The 25,735-nt window shown below is 38.6% G+C and overlaps 1 protein-coding gene, 2 long non-coding RNA genes and 1 pseudogene across 4 annotated transcripts in view; 2 read left to right on the top strand and 2 right to left on the bottom strand.

Moving 5' to 3' along the window:
* LOC133523611 (3-phosphoinositide-dependent protein kinase 1) overlaps positions 1-10,605 on the top strand; it is a 125,574-nt gene extending 114,969 nt beyond the window's left edge. The window contains exons 1-5 of one of the 2 annotated variants that reach the window (XM_061859290.1): positions 2,959-3,367; positions 6,602-6,797; positions 6,916-7,839; positions 8,456-8,733; positions 8,915-10,605. In XM_061859290.1, the coding sequence (XP_061715274.1) occupies positions 3,230-3,367; positions 6,602-6,797; positions 6,916-7,839; positions 8,456-8,733; positions 8,915-9,019 (1,641 nt within the window). In that variant the 5' untranslated portion in view covers positions 2,959-3,229 and the 3' untranslated portion in view covers positions 9,020-10,605. Of the gene's footprint in view, positions 1-2,958; positions 3,368-6,601; positions 6,798-6,915; positions 7,840-8,455; positions 8,734-8,914 lie in introns of those variants that run through there. The other variant, XM_061859291.1, reaches the window with a different exon arrangement.
* Positions 9,731-13,192, bottom strand: LOC133523878 (uncharacterized; annotated as a pseudogene).
* A 570-nt stretch (positions 13,193-13,762) lies between these two features.
* LOC133523633 (uncharacterized) lies at positions 13,763-15,133 on the top strand. The gene is made up of 2 exons (XR_009800253.1): positions 13,763-14,001; positions 14,098-15,133. It is a non-coding gene; the product is annotated as an uncharacterized LOC133523633 (long non-coding RNA).
* On the bottom strand, positions 15,129-16,268 carry LOC133523634 (uncharacterized). The gene is made up of 2 exons (XR_009800254.1): positions 15,941-16,268; positions 15,129-15,370 (listed from the first exon to the last, which is right to left on the bottom strand). It is a non-coding gene; the product is annotated as an uncharacterized LOC133523634 (long non-coding RNA).
* Positions 16,269-25,735: the final 9,467 nt, after the last annotated feature.

The raw sequence follows: 25,735 nt of genomic DNA, 5'->3' as shown, positions 1-25,735 counted from the left end.
TTATCATATCATATCATACAGGGATAAGTATCTAGATACTTATACTCCTATTCAATAAAAAAATTGCAGGTATGTTACTTAATTTCCACTGAGGTTAATAAATCTTATTGGAAATCATATAATGTCACAGAAGCGATTTACGAGTACCTGCTTTAATAGTCCAAGGGATCGACCACTTTTGTTGTACAAACCTTGGACCTTTTAACGTTTAAACTTAATTACAATTATGGTAGAACAATTAAACGTATTGAAACCATCTTGTGTATGTACTACTTACTCAAGTATTTGCGTCTTAATTAATCACTTAAATTTAATTGCTGAAAGTAAAATCCCATTGTTTTTAACGCAATGAATGACATGCGAGTAGATAATGATTTAATTTATCTTATTGCGTTAGGCCTTCCATAAAGGAAAAGTTAGGTGTGTTGTAAAATATAGTGTAGTTGTCAGCGTCAATTTAAAATGTCTTATGTGCTGTCAGAGTAAAATCCATTGGTCCTTTTAATTTAGGTTAAGTGCACCAGATATTTGTGCACACGTGGGTGGGGCACGCGCACGCTGCGCGGAGCCGCACGTGGCGCGCCAGCTGCGACAGCCTTCACTAATGTTCACAATGGAAGGTAAAAAAATACAGGTAGCGAGAAAAACAATACGAACACGAACGATTCAGTTTTAAGATGCACTGTTAATGCCTCCTTTTACTTTCTTTGGTATTTATACGACCTAAAATCTAAGAATGTCTCGGAATTTATAAAGACGATACCATATTTTTTCGTATTAACAGTTTAGAAAGAGAAAGAAGTGACAGTTAGGTCGATACTTTCTTTGTAAGATATTATATTAAGAAAAGGATTTTGAAGTTTATTCTTACTCCTTACACGGTTTAAGAAAACGTACAATAGGTAGGTAGTGTAGGTACTCTTAAATCCCAACTCCGGTCGTTCATTATATCAGCTAGGTACGCTGCAGCTGCATTAGTTTAATAGCATTCAATCACCTAAAAAAGGAAACCTTTTTAAAATGTACTTGGCATTGAACACAACACTTTCATCAGATATTTCGGACCGTATCTGTCGTCTGAATTTAGACAATGTCGTGTTATATGGTTATTGGACTCGAATATTCAGGAGTGAAGACATCCCGTCCCACTTTACAACCGTCCGTAGGTATTCATAAAATTGAAGTGTAGCACACATTGTAGTCTATTACACGTGTAAAGTCCGCCATAAATGTCAAGGATCAGCTGACATTGTTGCTACTTGCTAGGCGTGTAAGGAAGGTGCATTCACTCCCGCAACGTAGGTGCATGCTTCAACTACGTACTTCCTTGTTTATGGTCTTTTTATGTCTACGAGGCGTAATAAAATTATTTGACAGACTGCTAGAATTCTGTTTAATAGCCTTCTTTGCCAATTAACTATACCTATTTTATGACCTGAAGTACGTACTACGGACTGTAGTAATTATGAACTCAAGGCACGTGTAAAATACAAGGTGTCTCAGATAGTATAGATAGATCAAATCAAAATGAGACAGGCTTGCCCAGGCATGACTTCCTGTTTTTTGAGGCAACGAGTGGCTGCGGATAAAGTCTAGCACAAGGAGAATTTCGGAAGAGCAAAAGGCAAGGGTTACGTTACGGCTGTTGACCCCATACGTTTTATATATTCCTAATACTAATGTCTATTTGCGCTATTTTGTCTGCGGGTTGCCCATACATTCTTGTATCGCTAAGGAAACGGTCCCTACATCATTAGTTTTTCCCGCCGCCTGCGTGGCATCCCCAGGGGGCAGTCTTGCAGCAAAGCAGGAGCGCGTCTTAGTAAAATATTGATTTGAGCCCGTTGCCGTGCCCAACGTGCAGCCCCCCCTGCTCTGCTTTCCGCATCCGAGCGGTGGCGGCGTCTGCATTTCCCCAAACCACGTGGCGAGAAGTCACGTGTATCTAAAGGTTTAGGTTCCATAATGAGTACTAAAGTCGTGTTAGACTAATTAGTTATATATTTAAATAAAGTTCTCAATCAAATTTTTGTACATTTCTAAGAAGGTTCAACATTTGTGTACATACAATAGATAATATATTATGCAGGGTGATTCTTATGAAAGAAAATACATGCTTATTCATATCCTAAAGTAACCTATATCAGGTATTTAAATGTCAGCAATAGATTTATATTAAAACGATGTTATTTAAGGTCTCCCTATGACGGCTATGACATTCAAATATTTTTGATCTGTACTTACCTAGTATAAAAATAGGCGAAACCCTTTGGTTATTATTATGATATGTTATGATCAAGCGGCCGTGTGGTTTACTCTCATGTAGGTGTTCTTTGTATTCTGTATAGCGTCTGACTAAGTAACTTTGTACCGATTTGAACAGAACAAAGTGAGGGAGTTTAATTTTTTGATAAACGTAATATTTTCGGAAATAATTGGTCTGACTTAAGCGCCAATTACAACCACTTACGCACATCGGTAACAAATGTAACAATATTTGAAATGAAAAAAATACTTTGTCTCTATTTCCATTTTTTTTTTCAAATATTTTAAACGATGTACTGATTGGTGATACGGAAATATATTCTTTTTCGGGCCCGAAATCGGGTCCTGATAAAGTGTGGATGTAATTGGCACTTTACAAGGAAAACAGCCATCCCGATCGGTTCAGCCGTTTTGCTAAAAGGTCATTTTGACGGACGGCTAACTACGGAACTCTACACTGAGCATGGCCCGACATGACTTGGCCGGTTTTATGTCTTAGGAATAGGAAAGTGGGAAACTGAGGAAGTGGCGAGGGGTGAATGCATTGCATCGCCCGCATGGGATGGGGGTGGTGGCAGTGCGGCGGGCGGAGGGAGACATCAACACAACAGCGCGCCGTGGCGTCAGCCGCCCACCCCACCCCGCGCACGCATGCCAAATGATTATTCCTCCGTCTAGCGACGCGAGTAAAACATTGCGCTCCAACTTCAGTTCACTCCGCGACGTTAAACGTAACGGACGTGCTTGCGCTCTGTTTAATAAAATATACGTTTAGCTTACTGTACTATCATTAAACATCAGCATTCCTTAGATAATTATACTGTGTAATATTATTAGTGAACCTCAACCGAGTAACATTAACGGATTCTAAATAAGTACCAAGCTTCATGAACTGTGATCGTTATTTTAACCGTTTCGAACTTTAATACAACGGTGAGAAAAACGTGTGGTGTGAGGGATCGAAATGAGCGGATTGACCATCAGAGTTAATAAAAGAGGATCGAGGGGTAGTGACACTCTTCTCGAGGCAGCTAACAGGATTCTCCGCCTACTCGGCGTGAGCTCCACGAAGCGCGGGAAACAGCCCTCGCCCAAAACGAAGGTAAGGTCAACGACTCCGCGCGTCTGCCGTCTACCCAACCCGACGGCCGTGTTGTTTGTTTGTTACAGTTCAAAACAAATCTCCACATTAATCACTTGTTCAAAATAATAATTTTCTTTTGTTTGTGATAGTTTACAAACAGCGTTATAGTTTTAGTAATTAGGGAGGTTCTATTTTAATTTATGATATGAATGAACTTTGAAACTGTACTATGGATTTACAATCCTATACATACAACAGAATGTACCTATCTATAATGCAGAGACTTGGTAGTACACAAGAAGTGAAAGGGTGGTAGTAATTTTACTTGCAAAGTGTGTCAGTACTGTCAGTGCGGTGATTGGTAAACCTAATTCTACCTTGTATTTTATTCAATAATTTCAACGCATTAACTAGTTTTTGACAAATAAAGAGAGCATGCAAAATACCTATCTAATATTTAGTGTTATTTACACGTACATGCAATAATGACAATGAAATACAATAGTTTCTAGCCGTTCTCTGAAATCAAGATAACACGAGAGCGTTGATTACTATGATAGTAAACAAGTAAAACTAAATACCTACCATGTTGACTGTGTTGATTAACTTTCGCTGCGGCGCAGTGATTGCGACTTTCGCTGAGCAGCGTAGGTAGCGTGCCTGTTTGGATTGCGAAGGCAATACTTACATCCTTTCTACCCACAATGTAGGTATAGTTTTTCTCAGTGTGCTAATGTTACCTCGAAGAATCTAGGTAGGTATGTCGCTCTCCGAGATGTTGACGGCGTGTGACATTCGCAGAAGGTAGCCAGTCACCGCACTTGTTTGTGCACGCGACGCGGCCGTGCGTGACTTGTTTACCAGTTCCACCAAAGCAAATTAACGCTTAATGCTGGGCTGTTGTGATCGAAGTATGCTGCACCCGCCTACAATACACATTGATGAATGAAACACTAAAGAAAATTTATACGGCCTACCCACGATGTTGGAATGTGTAACGTCGAACGTCAATCTATTCAATGCAATTAATACACCCAGCTGCAAAAATGCATAGCCTCCGTATGAATGAATTCTATGTCCCCATGTAATTTTGTAGCTAGCCGTACATACCGACGTCACGACATTTTAAGGGTCCGGTTATTGTTTTCGTTTGATTTGAAGTACCTAATAGGTATCAGGCATCACGAGAACGATGCATGTTAGATAAAATACTCGCAAAATTGTTTTGAGTTCAAAGTAGAACTAAGATACCTAGACATGAACCTTCATTTCGGGACAGTATACGCGCAACGGCGTAATAGGTTGCCCTATCTGCTCCATAGTGGAAGCATAAACACCCACATTTTTTATCTCCGACAAAATAAATTTATCACGTGATTACTCATAGCAATGCGTTAGTTGTAATAGTTTAAAACAGTTATTCCTTTCATACTATTCACCATCCATTAATAAATACAATAAACACCTGTAATCTATTTCAAAACTTGATCCGTAAACGTTTAGTCGGCAGAAATGTAGCCGGATGTAGCGACCAGGGCGGCAAGCCTTGCTATACAGCATTCAACATCCGCCGGGCCAGGTATTCAGCACAAGGTCGTAGCAACATAACATCTAGGTACCTTGCTGTGCTAATGCTACTCGACGCCGACACGATAACTTAGACAACTTACAAGTGCTCCCACTTGGGTGTGTGATTTAAACATGTAATCTAGTCGATTGATCTTAGGATTTCCTCATAGGTCACTCAATGACGTAATTTTGAGAAAACCCCAATACACAAAGAGTTGTTTATAAGCAACATCCCACCAGAACGTTCAAAGAGTCGAAACTTTAAAAAGCCAGTTCCCAGTACAACATGTCGACATCAAGCCGCTTGTTTAATAAAAATTGATTGATGAATGCGAGTGTGTAGGTCGCTATGACGATGTAGTGGTTCTCGAGGTGGGGGGATTGAGGTCACAAAGTAAGGACCGCGAGGCGGAATGCGTTTCGGCGGCGTGGGAATGCGCCGCGACTCGCGAGTACCGTTGCGCGGCCCGCCGCCCGCCGCAGCCGCCCGGCCCGTCGACGTGGAATGCGAGAACCCATTTGCGGCTGCGCGGACCAGCTCGCATTATTAGTGACTCATGCGCAACTTCAATACCACCACACCAAACTAGTCACCGCTGCACGATGCATCTGCATGCGAGGTAGACTGCTGCAATATTTACGGCATCTCAGAGAAACGCATTACAGACGTTCCTGATCAGAGTTCTGTGTTAATTAATAAATTTAATCATTCTACCTTCTAATGTTTTTACAATAACTTCAAAATAAAACTGAAACAGGATTTGAAAATGAAATGATTACAACAGAAACTTAAACATAAATAAAAGGCTTCACACTGAGGTATGATAACAACGGAACCATGAAACGGTATTCCGGAGGTACATTTACTTTTTATTAAGTTTGTTTTTGGCAAATTAACCGTTACTCAAGTGGCGGACTTGTGGCTTCTGGTACCGTTGTTAGAAAGAGAGAGAGAGAGTGTGTCAGAGCACGCTCTCTATTCAACATCGTTCACGTCCGTTCTATTGAATGGATGGAAGCGTTTTTTGTCTCGTCTACGTAAGAAAATGAACAAAAACTAACACACTAAACTGGATCACCGAACTCTAAGCGAGATAATAACCCAATGGCCTATTCGGCACTTAAATTATGTGCTCTTTCCATTACTTTTTATTTACTATAATTAAGTAGCCACATAGGTACCAACTACATAGGTATAACAATTATCCGTGAACACAAGATTTAACGGGTCCTCGATATGTTAAATTACTCTTACTATTAGATTTTCTTATTTAAAATTAATTTATAATGTTAATTTTGTTTATGTTCCGCTGCCAAACATCGTCGAAGGTTTCTTTATTTGGGGCGTAGACTGATGGTTTTGTTTGGCTTGGTTTTTGGAACGCTTAGCTGTTAATATCGCGGCAGACTGCGCGGTCCTACTGTCTGGTCCCCACCGCGGTGACGTATGTGCCAGCACCAGCGCAGCGCCCGCGCCGATAAATAAGTACTTGCTCTCGAGGCGCGACGACGCGCCGCGCGCCGCTCATCGCTGCTTGCTCCCAAAACAGCACCGCTACAATACCCCGTTTCAATCAAAACAAACACTTTCATTTAGGTATCCTCGAACACTCTAGCTCAGATTAGTCTGAGCTACGTTAGTTACGCAAAGTTCATCATGTAATATTATATATTTGTTTACAGACGTCCGGTGATATTCGGGCGCCCATCGTGGCGGCTGAATCCGCCGCCGAATCTCCAGTCAAGATGCAGGCGCAACCGGCCGCGGCGGCCAACAAGCGAACGGCCAATGACTACATCTTCCGGAAACTGATTGGCGAGGGTTGTTATAGCACCGTGTTCTTCGCTACGGATATTCACACTGGAAAAGAATATGCAAGTAAGGAATCTGTACATGTATTAGACTGCGTAAATCATTCGAAGGGTTATTGTAGGATTCGGATTTGATTGTTAGGTTTTCAATATATTTGAAACTAATAATGTTATTCTCTTTCCAGTTAAAGTTTGCGAGAAACGTCAGATTATTAAAGAAAAGAAGAGGGAGTACATAAAGAGAGAGAAAGATGCTTTGAACATGCTGTTTAATGTGCCACACGGTTTCGTCAAATTATATTGTACTTTCCAAGATGAAGAACGATTGTACTTTGTGTTGTCTTATGCCAAGAATGGCGAATTGTTGTCTTATATAAATAAAGTTGGCTCTTTCGAGCTAAATGTAGCAAAATTTTATGCCGCTGAGCTCTTAATGGCCTTAGAAAGCATGCACGCTAAAGGAATCATCCACCGAGACTTAAAACCAGAAAACATTTTATTGGACGAAAATATGCACTTACAAATTGCGGACTTTGGTACAACAAAAATTTTGGACCCAGAAGAGATTCGTTCAACACCTAACAAGACTGATGATGACCAGACTTTGGCAGAGAATGACAGGCAGAGAAAGATTAGTTTTGTCGGAACCGCACAATACGTAAGCCCAGAACTGCTGCATAACCGCGTGGACACGCGGGCTTCCGACCTCTGGGCCTTGGGCTGCATAATCTACCAGATGATCTCAGGACTGCCTCCATTCCGTGGCTCCAATGAGTTCCTTACCTTCCAGAAAATACTGAAATTGGATTACGAGTTCCCCGAAGGATTTCCCGCCGACGCAAAAGACTTAGTTGAGAAGCTTTTAGTTTTAGATTATTCCAAGAGGATTGGAGCTAACGATACGGGAAATACCTATGAAAGCATACGAAACCATCCATTCTTCGAAGGGATCAACTGGGATAATGTCTGGACTCAGTCACCGCCAACTATATCCCCGTATTTGCCAGGCGGTTCTTTCGAAGAAGAATATCCTCTAGATCACTTAGAGCCCGGCTTAGACCAAAACCAACTTGTGCGACTGTGGAAGTTCGACTTATCTACCTCAGAAGGTATGTTATAACAAAATATTACTGTATTAATAGGAGTGTATCATAATTATCTCAAAGCAATGCTGTCTTTTGCCGACGGTAATACAACAAAGACTTGTACGAGTGCAGTGAAGCGACAAGTAACTGGCAACTGGAGCGTCCGTGACCCAAATTCTTCTTTGCCAACATGCTTCTCGTTTCATTGCTAAATAGTATCCGACGAAGTTCCGTTTTGCAGATACTTCGCCGATATTTTACACAGATATTATTACTAACAGTGCCATATGTAAGATTGTTCCATATGTTGCTTGCATTGTATCCTATGCTGCGTCATCGCGTTACAGCTATTTGCATTCACAACGGATGTCCTCACTGTTCTGGCTTACGGTCCTTTAATAGGAATGACGTCAGCTCGCCGTTTCTCACTCTCCGGCGAGTTGCGATGAAACTGAATGAATCGCAACGCGCGGTAACTTCATTAATAACGTACGAGTAGTCTCGATGAGATCAGCTGTTCGAATCTTATTGTGTGGTGTGTTATTTGACTTTATCATTCGAATTAGGAAATTCAGAAAACTGAACTTACCATGTTAGCAAGTTATATAGTAAGCATAGACTCAAGTATTTTTTTTTTCAGGAATCTTAACTATCAGTCCGGAAGAAAGGCGGCGTAGGCTTGAAGCCCAAGAACGTGACAATAAATGGCACCAGTTCGTTGACGGAGAGCTGATTCTAAAGCAAGGACTCATCGATAAGAGGAAGGGGCTGTTCGCGCGCCGCCGCATGCTTCTGCTGACCACCGGCCCGCGGCTCTTTTACGTGGACCCGGTCAACATGGTGCTCAAAGGAGAGATCCCTTGGTCACCGAAGTTGCGCGTAGAAGCAAAGAACTTTAGAATATTTTTAGTTCACACGGTGAGTTTTCTTTTTCACTTTAATTTTATTACTCTGAAACGAGATTTGGTTTTGTTAATTAATTTGTCACCTTTTCGACAAACATGTATACTACCTAACTAATTAAATGGTCCCATAAACTCACACTTTGGGTCGAGACTTGTACGCATGATATTTCTTACATATTTTTTTCTTCCCACAGCCAAACCGCACATACTACCTAGAGGACCCAGAGTCATACGCTCTCGAGTGGGCGCGAGTGATCAACGAGGTTCGCATCGGCACGTACGGGCGCGACACGACTTAAGCGCGCCGCCGGCGCCGCCACGAGTCGCGCCCGCCCCGTGCTCCGAGCCCGCACCTCGCCCTCCGCGGCGAGTGCACATAGGATACATTCTAGCCATCGTTACGAGCACGCACTAGCAAGGAAGCTTCAGTGACATTGAAAGGTCTCGAAGGGAGTCGGCCACCGCCGGCCTCAGCGCCGCTGCGCGCCACATATGTTGAGAGCGCGCCGACGAGTGCCGCGACGACCGAACGCCCGCAGTCGATCACGATCGCTGTCGTTCCCGAACGACTGATTCCTAATAGTATGTTCCGACTAAACTAAATTATTACTCTCGATTAAGTTCTTATTTAAATGTGGATTCACGATTATTTTAATGTGATTATATGTAAATATTTGTCTTAAATTATTATCGCGATCGCATAGTTGTAGTGTAATGTAGTGAATAATCGTGGGCCGTTAGACTTCGAAGTGTACGGGCCCGTTGTAAGAATGGATATGTAATTCACCACCCGCGTGTTCACGAAACCCATTCCGGTTGGTAACTAGGCAATTTTAGCTAAATTAATATTATTTATTTTAATTTAATTTATTTGCCAACGGAATGCGACTGCTGTACAGTTATATAAAAATTAGGAAATTTATGGTTGGTACGTTTCTGCGACAGTAACGACCGGGTCGTAGGTTATTCATATTATGAACCTACCAGCGGCATACGGCAAATGTGAGTCGTTACGTCGGCCGTGGAAGTGGACCAACCGAGCGTAAGAAGGATAGCTTCTTAGTAGCGGGGACGGAACAGGGCGTGCCGGCGTAGCCCAGCACGCGCACGCGCCAGGCACCAGGTGCCAGGGGCGCAGCTCGGCGACGGCGCATGCGCTGCGGCCGGCCGCGCGGGCGCAGCCCGGCGACGGCGCATGCGCTGCAGTAGCCGCGCGGGCGCAGCTCGGCGACGGCGCATGCGCTGCGCCCGCGACCTCCCTGCTTGTTTACTTGTGCATCATTTGCACTGTAATCCTAATGGTAAAACTTAGCGAAGGTATACGGATAAAATCGCCTAAGGTCAACTATTGTTTGTAACGAATATTCGATTAAAATATATCGCATTTGTAATTGAAATTACTTAATGAAGCGTCATTATTATTTTAATTGGTTTTAAATGATTTGAATTGTGTATTTCGAGTACTATTTTATTGACATGTGAGATTTATCAAACGCCATGATAATTATAAAGCTATGACCCATTGGCAATTTGTTGTAATGGCTTATTTACTGTACCTATATGCCGACTTGCCTGAAATATTGTATAATTAGGCTTTATTGTAAAGGTCCATAGTTCAATTATTGTAACTATTGGTTTAGTAAAAGAATAGGGTAATTAAAGTAATTCAAGCACTAGCCTTATTTCTTTTGGTAGATAAATTGTACTTCAGACAATGAAACACAATAGTTGTCAGCGTTACTGGAATTCTCCATGACATTGTTAATTATTAATTCTGCATTTAAAACTGTTAACTATTGTAATAATATTTTACAATATTTGTATTGAGTAAATTCTTTAAAGTAAACAATAATAAAATGAAAATAAATTGAAGTTGATTTTTGAAGTCGTAGTTTTATTAGATTATATACCTACTGGCGAACCATGTGCAAACACATACAAAAATGAAGGATTTAGTCATTGATTTGACTACGAACTAAACCTACCTATTGTTAATTACCTTTCAATTGAATCCATGAGCATGGAAGCAACAACAAAATTAAAATAACTGATTATTCATAACAGTTCCATTAGAGTTAGACCAAGATAAATTGGCAGCGATTTTGATAGCCCAGATGGTGCAAGTGTCAAGTAAACGTGATAATTTCATAGAAGATTGACGTTTAAAATAACCCATGCACCATCTGGGCGTGGTACATAGGAAAAGAGAGCCTAGAGCATGGATACCGGTATTCGATAATATCGAAATTTCGATAATGTCGGACGAAATTTCGATATTCTATTATCGATATTACATTAAGAGAAAACCGGTATTTTTGATACTCACATTTTTATTAATAATTTAAATCTACGCAATGCGTTACAAGAGTCAAAAAGTAGGTACATTAATTTACTGTGAGTTCTGTGATACCAAATACTTTGTTTCCGTTAAAAACAACGTGATTTTGACTTGTGACACAAGGACAAGCGCATCACAAAGGACACAACCAAGTTGGTTTTCTGAGAATTTAGTTAGTCTTTGTCCGTGGGTTGCGCTTGTCCTTCACACTGGCTGTCACAAGTCACAATAACGTTGTGTTTTTAAAGGAAACAACTCTTTTCGCTGTCAAGTAGGTAGTTGATTTAACCAACTACCTAGTTGCGAGCAAGAGCGAAACAGGGTTATCCCATAGGTGCGAGAGTAAGCCACACTTAGGCTAAATGCTAATATCCCGTTACGGCCATTACGCATAGGCCAGTCCAGTGCCACCAGCGCTGCTAGTGGACCAATCGGAGCGCCTCGTTTTTCAAAGCTCTCGTGGTCCGCTTTCGTTTACTATGCGGTTGAACAGAATCTTTGCTAGTTACTTTTGCAACAGTATACAACTGTATAGGAGCGTTATGCCGCGCCAGTTGTCGCATTGCGATAGATCACCCTTCTTTGGGATTTTCACCAGGAGTCCTTGCTTTGCTTTGCCTTGTTTCAACCATCGGGTACTCGTTCGGCTTCCCAGATACGGATCAAATGATCGATAGGGGATACAGTAGAGTTGCAGACGTCGCATTATCGACCTTTAACATGTCTACGTGGATGCTGTATGGACAGTAGTAAGTGTTCGGTCCACCTTTGAAGCTGCTCGTTCAAGGTACACAAGAGAATACCGTCTTTACCTTCCAGCGGTTACTTCGCTGCACGTGCCCGACGGCCGCTAAGAACGCGCGTGACGTCGCAAAGCTCGAGCATGTCGCTGCGGCTCGTAGCGGTGTTGGCGTGCTTCGCCATCTCATCTTCGCTCGGCAGCGGTCTCTGCGCGCGAGTTTCCTGATCCTCGTGTGGAGGGTGCTGTATCGATCCCAGAGACTGGACGTTTCTGGCTCTGTAGATAATTGCAACTGCAGATTTATTCAGTGTCTTCTATAAGTTGCCATAACACTGCCGACATCCAACCCTCCTTTGTTGGGTTCGTGTATCCGAACCGAGCACCTCTTCACTGGCACTCGTATAGGGGGTGCGGATGCGGTTCCAGGTTTCCTCCAACTGCTCATCTTCAAGTTCCTCTCGAAGTTCGTACTGATTCCGGAGACATAGGCGCAATTTCCCCCGCCATTCCGGGTTCCGGAGTTTTCGTACTTCTAAAATTCTAGAGATCTTCACGAACTTGAAGCTGGGGACTGCCAATTTGAGTCGCACTTCAGCAACAACTAGGTGGTGAACGCTGTCCACGTTGGCTCCACCACGGTTCCGCACGTCCAGCAATGAGGACCTCCAAGTACGTCTGATCGTAACATGGTCAATTTAGTTGCGCGTTACGCTGTTAGGGGAATTCCACGTAGTCTTGTGGCACTCCTTGTGTTTGAATAACTTGCCACCCACTACGAGGCATCTTGCAGAACACAGCTCGCCAAAAAGTTCTCCGTTCTCGTATATGTTTCCGGTGGCTTCCCTTCCCTCGTTGTTATTGCCTAACTACGCGTTGAAATCGCCCATCAAGATCACGATGTCTTGCCTGGGAACCTCAGATCATAGAAAGTACTAGATGGCTGACGGAGGCGTGGCGCGTGTCGCCGCGACATGGCCACATCGTGGCCATACCGGCCCGCCGTAAGACAGTAGCAAATTAGCTGTCATTGAACAATGTGCGCGTCAGTTTTATTGAAATGCCGAATTATAGCGTTATTTTGTGTCGAAATAGGAGTGCATCCAAAAACTATAAGGATCATGCAGTTACATACCACATGTGAGTACATTTTTTTTTCACGTATTAGTCAATAAAACCACACATTTTAACAAATAAATCCAGTGACATATGATTTTTCTGAGTCAGACCATGTTGTCATACAAACGCGTGGCAATTTGTCTATGCATTCTATTGACGCTTTGGCATGGAAAACTATTTGTAGTGTCCTTAGCAACGGCGCAATGCATTAAACCGCTAACGATATTCACAGGGGCATTATTGTTTCTTGGTACGACCGCCAACCACACCCTTCATTGACGCAGCGAAGTAGAGTGGTGCTCGTGCATATAATTGATCTTTGAGCGTTATCGATAAAAATGTTTGGATATAGTGTGTATGAAAGTAATTATTTTTCAACTAAAATTTTACAATTATTTTATATGCACCTAATGTTTAATTTAATACTTATTAATTTGGATTAAAAATCGAATAGATAAGCCAAAAAATAAACTGATTTAATTAAGTACAATTTATTTATAACATTATAGTTTATACCTATAAGTATATTTTATTCAGGTTCTTAGCAACGATTCGAATAACTGCACTAGGTATAATCAAATATAGTTGGTCAAGCAAATCTTGTCAGTAGAAAAACGCGGCAAATTTGAAAAATCGCGGGCTAGCAACACTGTGTTCGAATAATTCCAAAATCGCGTGTAATCTGTGTTTTATCTGTAGAATGTGGATCGTCCATCTTGTTTGTTTACATTCCGAATCGGTGCTAATTCAAGAGAAATTTCTGCTCCCAGCATTAAAATAAATATCAATATATTAAATAATATTGTACATGACCATAAGCAAAGTCAAGATGCCTACAATGTAAGTAAAATCATGCTCGTTGATCTTAACCATTAGAAAATTTTGAGGTTATGATAATTACTTCAAGATCCCGGAGAATTTTTAAGATAATGTGCAGTTTTTTCTGTTTCAGGGTTAAAAGGCTTAAATAAAGATAAAACGTATGCCTAAATATATCCAATAAGACCACGAATTGTGCCCTCGAAACCGCAACTGATTCGATTGTTCCCAATATCAACAGACGAAGTCCTCAAATATTTTCAAAGGTAACTTTTTTAAACAATCTTAAGACGTTTAAGAACCTTGATTATACCTACTTTCTTTCGCAACATCAACCTAATACTTCCATATGTTTGTTGCAGGATTAAAACTCGCCCAATATAAGGCGTTCGTAAAAGTTTCTCTTCATACAAAACTTACCTACGGCGGTTTACGTACATACGTGTACAACGCAAACAAGACGAAAAATAAACTTGTTAATTAAAAAAACTAAAAAAATTGGGACAATAGTTTAGATTATTATTGTAAAAGTTGTCCGTTTGTTAATCATCACGAAAATATATTATTTAGGCTGATTTGTTTCATGCACTCAGCTATTGCACATGTATACCTATGGAAAATCCTAGTTTATACTTTCTGAAGTCGGTATGTACCTATTTAAAAGAAGTTTTAAGTCGCTTTACCTGTTTGTTCAATAAATTAAAATAATTTATTCAGTGTGCATAATTTTAGAAAAATATTTTAACATTTAAATCATACCTTCTTTTATCCAGAAACAATATAACTCCATATTACTCACATTAGTGGAAGTTGTTAAGTTTCCATTGTCAAGGTATCTTTTATTAATATTTTGAGTACCTGAAATTGTGTCAGTTCCTGACAAGTCTTGAATAGACTAATGTGAAAGTTAATAAAATTTCTTAACTATTCCTTTCTCCTGATATCTAAATGACTTTTTAAATATCTACATATAAAATATGATCTAGCCAATACATGTAAATGTCTAACATTTTTAGCCTGTATAAAAACAGTAGTGTGAGCAAAACCTTACCAAGCTAGCATGTAAGAGTGGTCTCAGAGATATTGGAATATCTCTGTACTATAAATTAGGCAAATTGCTTTAGACTAAGTTTTGTGTGTAACTACTACTATAAGAATACATTTTGAAACTTGGAATGGAAACTTTAAACTTGAAATTACAAATTTTCAAACAGATCTGTTTTATGCTTAAGATGCAATAAGTGACTAGGTACAAAGTATTCTGATGCTTGGTTGGAGTGGACCAGTAACATTGGTAACTTAATGATATTTTTTCAATGAATGGCCTGAATTAAGTGTAAGTAAGCTAAAGTGACCCGTATCTTAATTGCCTTGAAATTAAATGAACACCAAAATATCTGCAGTTGTGTTTTATTTATTTTTAATCTGTATATTTATATAAATATATTGTAAAACCATTTCAAAATTACACTGGTATGTGAATGTGACATTGTTCAAGAGAAATACACTAATTTACAATTAACAAGTGGCATAATTTTTTTCTTTGGGCTTCTTCAGTTTCTGAACTGATGTTAAAAACAGCTTTCTACCGTGGTGCTCATGTTCTCTTTGCTCCCTATTTGTCTTCTAAGTTTGCTAAAACAGAATAAAACCATATCAAAATGATGTAAATAGTCCAGATATTTGATATTTAATAAGCCCTGCAATTGTGATAAGAATAGTTACAGTGATACCCTACCAGGGCTACCGCTGCCAGTGATGGCTCAGGGGTTACTTACCTAGGTTTTAATATTTACCTATATAAAACAATGGATTGTTTTATTCTAGTTAAATTCAGTAGTATAGGTACCTACTAACAGCTCGTTTGGTAAAAAGTACTCAAGTGCAAATGCCTTAACCTTTACATTTATTTAGCTATGACATCTTCATGTTTAAGTTGAATATATATGTAGCAGATCTGCTCCTAAGCATACCAAAGGTTAAGAATGCGAGCGTTCGCCTTTTGCGTCCACCTTTTACTAAGCATACAAACCTTTATTTTAATTCAATCTATTGATATATTTTTCGATTGTACCTACCTAAATATGTCTAATTAGCTTTTGAAGGTTGCATAAAGGAGCATTTGTATTGCATTTTATCGTGACATATCTTTAATATTGAATTCCAACCGAGAAATCTGATAATATATTAAAATCCAGCAATGACCTGCGGAAGCAATGACTTGATTCAAACATTATTTTCTCCAGCATAGTCCGTTTGCAAATAGGTATTTTTTGATCTCGTTTATCATATTGATTGAAATCGTTTTTACTCCAGTTTAAATTGTCCCTCTCATAATAATAACAATTTCCAAATGCTTCAATAAACCGCGAGCGGCAATTTTAGTTGACGTACGAAGAGCGCGCTCAGCGGAAAAAAATATGTTTCGGTTCGATGTACATTGCTGCTTTTCTTAGCGCAATACTGCTCTGTGAGTGTTGCCATACTTCAGTTTGCTTGACATTGCTACTGACAGACTTTGCTTGACAGACTATATGTTCATGATTGCAATTTTTTTAGTTTCCTGAAAAATCCCAGTATTAAAGAAAAATGGATAGATGCTACAGGTAGAGGCCCTAACTGGTTTACGAGTGAGAAAAGTGTTATTTGTTCGGATCATTTTCAAGAAAAATGTTTCCAGTTACACTTCGCCTCATTTATATAACGATAGAATATAAATATGTTTAAAATAATAGTATATTGTATACTTAGTCGATCCAAAAGTTCTATCAGAAAGATTTTTACTGATAATTATGGTTACTCTTTCCTTATTATTCGTACATATGATTTAAAAGCTTATTTAATGGTGCATTATACTTACAATATAATTTACTATAACTTGCTTTCGCAGTTCTTCATAACTCTATGTAACATGCTGGAATTGCTTTCAATTGGTGACGAAATATGCTATAATAAACTGAAACTATTTTTTTAATGAAGCGCTCGCGTCTAACAACAATCCCAAAGTAAACAATTTAAACAAAAATTACATCAAATAATGACTAAAATTTAAACCAATTTGATTAGTTAAGCATAAACAAGCTTTCGCATTATGGTACATGTTTTTTTAAAAATTAAAAGCTTTGTATTACATTTTATCAGTAAAAACCTTTGTGAGAGAACTTATGGATCAACTAATATACCTTAAACGTACCTTAAAATTCTTAGCTCGTAAATAAGGTCAAAAATTTAAAGGAATATAAATTAAGTCTATGGCAATTATTACTTAAAACAAAAATGTCAAAATTCTAATGTCATGTTCAGAACATGTAAAATATCGATAGCTCTATCGAATTGTCCTCACTCTAGTGCCGCCGCTCTAGGCTCCTACACCGCGCGGTTTGGCCAATCACAGCGCGTGAGTTGGTTGTCTGGCAACGCCTTTAATGATGTAGTGGGGGACAGTTGGAGACAGCGAGACTCGTTGAAATTATGCTTCGTTATAAATCTCTTTACTTCTTATATCTATGCTGGGAACGCTTGTGAGTGTGGCCTCAAGTTGGTCATAGAAGGCGGCTTTTGACTCGTCAGTGGTTTCGTTCGTCGGGGCGTAACACTGTACGACGTTGATCTTACGGGCCTGAGAGTCAAACCGCACTAATGCATGATGCGCTCCGAAATCGGCTTCCAGCTCACCAGGCTTTTCTTAGCACAACGGCTGAGGAGAAGACCAACTCCATATTCCCGGCGTGCGCCCTTGTCTTCCTTGCCGTTGAATAGTAGTGTTGTGACAAAATCCTAAGATGTGGATGCTGTAGTCACTCATGACTTTAGCTACCTGTGGCAGCTCAGATCATAAAATATATCTATGTGTGGCAGCCTCTCAGGTTGAGTTATGGTTGTGACATTCAAGCATCCAATGCGTTTCCGTTGTTTTACTTTTTTCTTGAGCAGGTTTCATAATCTATTTAGTTTAAGAGCGTGCAGGTGCCATCTTTGCGTCCGTGCCCGCAGAGCCAAACTTTTAGGGGATACCCCAAGGCTTCTGGTAGCCTGCATGGTTTTATAGCGAGTGATTTATTATATTTTCCTTCCAGTATCGAAAAAATCGAAACTATCGGAAAACCGATATTCAACATTTTTATATCGAAAAAATACCGGTATTGGAAAAAGGCTCCGATATTCCATGCTCTAAGAGAGCTCTTGAAGCATTTTAAGGAAATTAATTTCGAAGCGCTATGTATCCGAAACTAGCCATGTATGTGTGTGTGCACACCTACATATGCATCCGTATGTGTAGGTACTTTCGTACTTCATAATATTAGGTCTACTTGGGCGGTTTACAAGTTATTTTTTTGTTTGATTTCTTGTAACTTTCATTGTTGACAAGATATCAAACAAAATATTCACTTGCTGCCCACAAGCTGCCCAAGTAGACCTAATATTATATAGAAAAGTTTTATAAGACTGGAACCCAAAAAAGACATACTTTATAGTAAAGCAAGTATATGTTTATTGCTTTTAATTTGGTATACAAGATAGTAATAGACTAGGTGTTGTAAGTACTTGAATTGTTGAGCTTAGCTTTGGGGGTGGTACTAGATTATGATAGTATAAAATGATGTAAAATACAACTGGGATGTGTCGCTCTAATCATAGCACTTCACAAGTAAAATTGCCACTATGTGCTGACATCATGATCTCTGTAAACGCTTCATAATGCGGTGTCTGTGTAGTCTGTGCTAGAAGATAACTACGGCGGTTTTAGTACGCGCGCGTAAGCTCGTATACTCGTAGATCAATTGTAGGGAAATGTAACGCACGTATAAGCTCATAGAGCTGAAACGGCTGTATACGCGCGTAAAAATATGCTAGTCTGAAACCGGCCCCTTCTCCGTATAAACGTAGTCCTAATTTTCCCTTCTGGATATTGACATTATGGAAAACATTTTTTGAGTAAACAATTTGATTTATATTAATATTAACCATAGCTATATTTTTTTTTACCCATATATTACGATCAAAAGAGCTTGATTTGTTCGAAAAATATACAATAGGCCGAAAAAACTCATTTTCTATATCGGACGGGGCTTGTTGAACTAACTGTGACACTTGTACATAATATTTATTAAAAAATTTAATTACACTTAAATAGTGGGCCTGTCGCATATAATATATAGATACGTTTATGAACTTTATTCAGTGAGACCTCAGGTCGGTAATTTCGGTGCATTAATGTTCCTGTGCGTGTTATCTTTTGATTTTTAGGGTTCCGTAGCCAAATGGCAAAAAACGGAACCCTTATAGATTCGTCATGTCCGTCTGTCTGTCCGATTATGTCACCGCCACTTTTTTCCGAAACTATAAGGGCTATACTGTTCAAACTTGGTAAGTAGATGTATTCTATGAACCGCATTAGGATTTTTACACAAAAATAGAAAAAATAACAATAAATTTTGGGGGTTCCCCATACTTAGAACTGAAACTCAAAAAATCTTTTTTCATCAAACCCATACGTGTGGGGTATCTATGGATAGGTCTTTAAAAATGGTATTGAGGTTTCTAATATCATTTTTTTCTAAACTTAATATTTTGCGCGAGAGACACTTCCAAAGTGGTAAAATGTGTGTCCCCCCCGTAACTTCTAAAATAACAGAATGAAAAATCTAAAGAAAATATATGATATACATTGCCATGCAAACTTCCACCGAAAATTGGTTTGAACGAGATCTAGTAAGTAGTTTTTTTTAATACGTCATAAAATTACCAAACATTTCTTATGCGAACTGCCAAGGAGTGGAATGCCCTGCCCGAGTCTGTGTTTCCGCATGAGTACAATCTGGGTCTCTTCAAGGCTAGGGTAAATCACTCACCATCAGGTGAGATCGTGGTCAAACGCTTGCTTATCGTTATTAAAAAAAAAAATTTTTTTCATCAAACCCATACGTGTGGGGTGTCTATGGATAGGTCTTCAAAAATGATATTTAGGTTCCTAATATCATTTTTTTCTAAACTGAACAGTTTGCGCGAGAGACACTTCCAAATTGAAAAAATGTGTGCTCCCCCCCCCCCCCCTGTAACTTCTAAAATAACAGATTGAAAAATCAAAAAAAAAAATGTGATATACATTACCATGCAAACTTCCACCGAAAATTGGTTTGAACGAGATCTAGTAAGTAGTTTTTTTAAAAAGTCATAAAATAAAAATAAATTTTATTTTCATCAAACCCATACGTGTGGGGTATCTACGGATAGGTCTTCAAAAATGATATTGAGGTTGAGGTTTCTAATATAATTTTTTCTAAACTGAATATTTGCGCGAGAGACACTTCCAAAGTGGTAAAATGTGTGTCCAAAGTGGTAAAATAATGAACGAGATCTAGTAAGTACATTTTTTTTTAATAGGTACGTCATTAATGGTACGGAACCCTTCATGCGCGAGTCCGACTCGCACTTGGCCGCATTTTAAAGCATTATTTATGTTTAGTTCGCCTATTTATTAGCGCATGTTTTAATTCCCAAATTACCTTGATAACAATAAATAAAAGTCATTAAAAATCTTCATGATAAATACAATGTTATATATATACTAATTATACTATTTATTGCTTTTAATATAGCTTTTTATATGCCTCTAACATGAATCTTTGGCACATCTGGTCCACATTTGCTATGAATGTAAATTGTAATCATATCTAATAATTATATCAGGCAAAAAACAAAAAAATATATGGATATATGACAGCTAATGTTATTAGATCTATCCGGATGTGGACACTTTCTGCTCCACAACTTAGGGTAGCGATCTTGGTGGTCACCGGGAAACTAGTAGGATAAGGCTGATCCTTTTGCCTTTTGATTTTGAGCCTTTCCAAGGAAATTATATGATTATTTTCTCACGTTCGCCCTTTAAAATAAAACAGTTACATTTTATACAATACTGTAACGTATCTTCCTAATTACCACAGACATCTCAAACGCTTCGCTTGACAGACAGATGAAGTTCGCGAAAGGGAAGCCGTCACGTATATGAACATCCCATGAGTGCGAAAGAGGTAGACTACATATGAGAAAACGTGGCCATTTCTGAGTTGAGTCGGCCAAGAGCATATTGCTTTATTTTTTGATGTGAAAAATATAAGAGAATCAGAAAGAAAACTATTAATGAAGTAATTTAGTGAAGATGGTGTGGGGACATATATACATACATAGACATGTACATCGACCGACGTTGTGTCCGTTATAGAAACAGTGAAATTGTTCTGATAAGAACAGTTTATAGATCGATCGATTGACACTGCGGTTAAGCAGAGAAACGGTGACGTTTGCTCTAACAAGAGCAGTTTTGAGTTTGCTCTGAGAAGGGCAGTTTTATGTTGCCCTGACAAGGGCAGTTTATGCATATGCGGAGCCTGCAGCATCCTCTTCGTGTCTTCTACCAGCGAGTATCAAGCAGCGGAGCGGGACACGGCGCACCGACGACACGATGCGCACCCCTCCCACCACGCGCCGCAACCTCGCGCCCGCGCACCTCACCCCACGCGTCCCGCGCGGCTACTATTATATATCACACTCTTTCCTGTATATACATCCCTTTCTTACATTTCACAAATTCTGTATATTATGAGCATTTTGTAAATAAAATTCATTCAATCTTGTACATAGCTACAAAACGACTTTTACTTCAAGCAACCTTCTGATACCTACCATGGTCCCTACATCACCATAATGGTGTCATGATTGTAATGTTTCAGGGCCAAATAACCCAGGAAATTACTAATTTCACAGGTAATTATGATATTCCTAGCGAAATTTTCGTAACGATATTTTATCAAATTAACAGCATAAAAAGTGTAAAAAGCCGGTTTTTAAGTTTCGGTTTATAAGTTCATTATAAGTTTTTCTTCAATTCTGTGTTAATATTTCATCATATTAGTCAATAATACCTTTTTTGAAGGTGCACATGTTTAGCGTTAAATTTAAACTTAACTTTCCAACACAGTACTTACATTTTAGCCACTTTTCCACGGCTTTGCCGCTAACACAAGGAAACACAAGACAGCGTATAATTGTACACAGCGTATACACACCCAACCCAACTTGTCTGTAGAAAGAGGCACGAATATCCAATTTAAAAAAATAAATAAAATTAAAGGTACTATAAGCGTTAATAGGGTCTAATAGTACTAATAATACACATACCTTAAACATTTTTGTATAAAAACAAACACATTTGAAAAAGTAGTCGATAAAGCAGTCACCACACAAACACCGATAGATTATTAATATGTTGTAACATGACATCACTAGTTTTGATCTCCATAAACAATTTACGCACACACTTGCATTTCATTTTTGGTCGCACTTGAAGTTTGACAGTCGTTCTTTTACATCCTATTTTTATGCTAATTAGTAATTACTGAACTCGCTAATTGCTACCAGGGGTCCAAATTTCCAGCTAAAACAATGTTAGATTTTACATCTATGATGAATTTTGATTGTAATTTCGGACACGATATAGCGTCCGTGGGACTTAAGGAGGTGGTAAAATTAAATTTATGTATTTGAATTTAGCAATAATACGCTTATGTTATTTATAGATTAAAATATTTCTTACCTTGAAATAATTGTTGTTTCTTTCTGTGCGGTAGATTTTTAATTTTGAAAATTAATCAATAAATATATTTCAAGAAAATAAATCGTAAGTTAATAATTTTATAAGAAAACTTTGATAGTTTAGTTTTGCGTCAATGACTTTATTGACAGCATTTACTTTGCAGACTTTTGTCTATGTTCTAACTGGCCAGACCCAAGTGCAAGACAAAGATTTTTTAAATATTATTATGGAGGGTAGACGTGCCTCTAACCTCCATAGATTTTAAGAACATAGACAAAGACAAACTGAAATAGGTAATAATTTATATAAAAAAAAAATTACATATGGTAGTGTGACATAAATTAAAATACCGTAAAACGCTGCAACTTTGCCTGGATTTTGACGTTTTTTTCTTATATCTGTGAACCTATTTTTCATTATGAGTTTCATGAGTATTAGTCGGAAAACATACCCTATGCCTTACCAGATAACACTCAAATCTCATTACCTAATCATACTGTATTTCCGATTTACAAGCAATCAAAGTGGCAGGCAAAGTTGTAGGCCTAAGACGTAACTTTGCCTAGACGGATATCTCCATAAATAATGTGTTGCTATTTGCAATAATATTTACTCTTGTGCATGAGACATTATGCTTGTCCCTGACAGTCAAATTATGGCCATAAGCTTAATACTTTTTTTTTCACATGCAATAGGTAAAGTTGTAGCAGGTTCCACAAACTTTCTATACAAAAATATCGCTAACTGTAGGGTTGTGCCAAAAAAATATTATTATTAAAAAAATCTATTTATATTGTTAGTTACAAAATAATCAACAAACAAATGTAATATATTTTTGTTTGATTTCTTTTTCTTTTAGTATTTAATAATTTGAACTTATTTTAATTTTTTTATTACAAGTTGCATTGCAGATACACTATTTTGCTAATTTTCAGTGCATTATTATAGTGTAAAGTTCTATTTCATTGTAAAGTTCTAATCACCCATCACCTTTGAACTCCAATTGTAATCGACCTGACACCTGACAACCCAGATTTCGATAAGAAAGATAACTGCAAGACAAATCAAATGAGCCTAAACACAGTGGGTTTATTATGTGTAGTTTAGAAGTTGCTATTTTCGGTCTCCATCATCAGACCATCTCGATGGTACCATAAACATTGCATTGTCACCTAAGTTACATAAGTATGTCAAACACCTCAATTGGTCGCTAATAAGTGGTTGAAAATTGATTGTAAACATACAACATAATTATAATACAATAAATATACAATTGCAAGTAACTACAATAAAAATATAATAACAGATTGCAATAAGTTTTTTTTATAATTTTCATTTTAATACCCATAAGTTTTTTTTGTTAACGTTAGTTTATTATTGCATTGTCAGCAGACCTACATAGGTACCCACACAGAAAGTCGGTGAAAATCGACTTGCAAAATTTGACTTAAACAAACAAACATTGCAAGTTAATAAAAAGCTTGTTATAAATAAACTAATTTAAGCAGTTTAGGCAAGCTTATTTTTACTCTTTTCTGTACATTTATAAAATTCAGCTAGTGACAGCCCTAGACCCAGGCAAAATTGTGTCATTCAAGTTTCCAAAACACTGCCCAATATTGCCTAGTACGTTATTATGCTGAAATCATGTCCTTTTCTTGAAAATATTAAACTTACGGGAAATAGACAGTCTTTACTTACCCTGGGACGTTACCACTTCTCAAAAAACACCTTTTTCGTAGATAAAAATTCAAAAGTTGCGAGACACTAAAAAAATGTTGCCACTCACGCCGACTTATGATACGTAACTGGCGGAGCAACAATGGAGTTACCATTGTAAAAATATGAAATATGTGTTGCCAGTATAATGAAAATTACTATCTAATGGTAAAAAACAAGAAAAAACTAAGCAAATTCGAGAGATCGTAATTGAAATGAAATAGGCAAAATTGAGCTTAAATGGCAAAGTTGCAGCATTTTACGGTACGTGATAAAAATAATTTTATCGTGTTCCCAAAGTTGTGTAGAGTGTGTAGACAAAGCAAGATGGGAGCAATGTTGCTGTAGCAAAATATTTTTATGTTATTAACTGGCAACTATTTCCCCAACATCAGACCACACATGCGCAATTATAAAGCGTCATGTTTTTCTAAGAAAGTCGATAGGCCTTGTGATCCACACCTATTCCACAACTATATACTTTACTCTTTGCTTTGGATTCTATCTTTAGTAATATTATATCTATCTATGCTTATTATTACTCTTTGTTCTGATATACTTAGGCAGTTTGTAAATATGTTTTATCATCTGATGTAACTATTAGATCACATTTCAAGTAAACCAAATAACATAAATATTGTATCAAAACGTATACCTGGGCGACCGAGCTTTGCTTGGTTATACCTATTTATTGTAATATGGTGGTCTATAGGTGATAATCTTAACTAAATTTTTTTACTAAATTAAACTTGTCTAAAACAATAAAAATTAAAAAATTATATATAAACTTGAACATATAAAAAAAGAAAGAAAAGTTAATCACCGGGCGAGATTCGAACCCGTAACACTCGTTTAGCAGTCCGCGTCTTAACCCGCTGGACCAGACGGACAGTGGCCGGCAACACGAAATTAGCGACCATATTCTGCGTCGAAAGAAAAACGCATGAAAACTCGAAAACACGCGTTTTCCCAAACATAAGACTAATCTAGATAGATTGTATACCCCCAAAAACCCCCATATACCAAATTTCAGCGAAATCGTTAGAGCCGTTTCCGAGATCACAGATATATATATACAAGAATTGCTCGTTTAAAGGTATAAGATAAACTAAACTAAATTATAACCGTCGAAATTAATAATAATTATTAGAAAAAACCCAAATCCTAAACTAAAATAAAAATTCACCCGTCGGCAAGGTGCCGTAGATGCTGGCAGCATTACCCCGCTGGATTGCAATATTAATGCACTGTGCGATGATTCTGCCAGCCCTACGGTCCCCAGTCGCATTCACAAGGTCCACAAGCCTCTTTGACAAAGCTCCAAAAAATTTCAGGACACCGGGACCCCACGGACCAAGTGTTTCCACACTAAAAGGGGTAAAACTATATTCTTGGCCGATGCGCTTGTACTTAGCTCTTTTTTTCGCTTAGCCGCATCCGCCGCCGCACCCGGTGAGACGGAAGTGCGATAAAGATGGGACGGGGCCAGTGGCCGCATGTAGCGTCCCACACCAACACCCGCCCCATTTCCCACGGAATCAATGACATTCCGGCCGGCCTTTATCATCGTCCGTGAGGACGCCGGAGGGCTCCAGCAAAGCCGGCACGTTAGCGCTGGCGAGCGCGTGTCACAACATGTCGTTGAGAGCCGAGTGCCTGGAAAAACGCCCAGCACTCCTCTGACA

Source organism: Cydia pomonella, chromosome 12 (assembly GCF_033807575.1).
Source record: "Cydia pomonella isolate Wapato2018A chromosome 12, ilCydPomo1, whole genome shotgun sequence".
Taxonomy (NCBI): Eukaryota; Metazoa; Arthropoda; class Insecta; order Lepidoptera; family Tortricidae; genus Cydia; species Cydia pomonella.
Note: the sequence above shows the minus strand (reverse complement) of the source record. Positions and strands in the feature narration are given on the sequence as shown.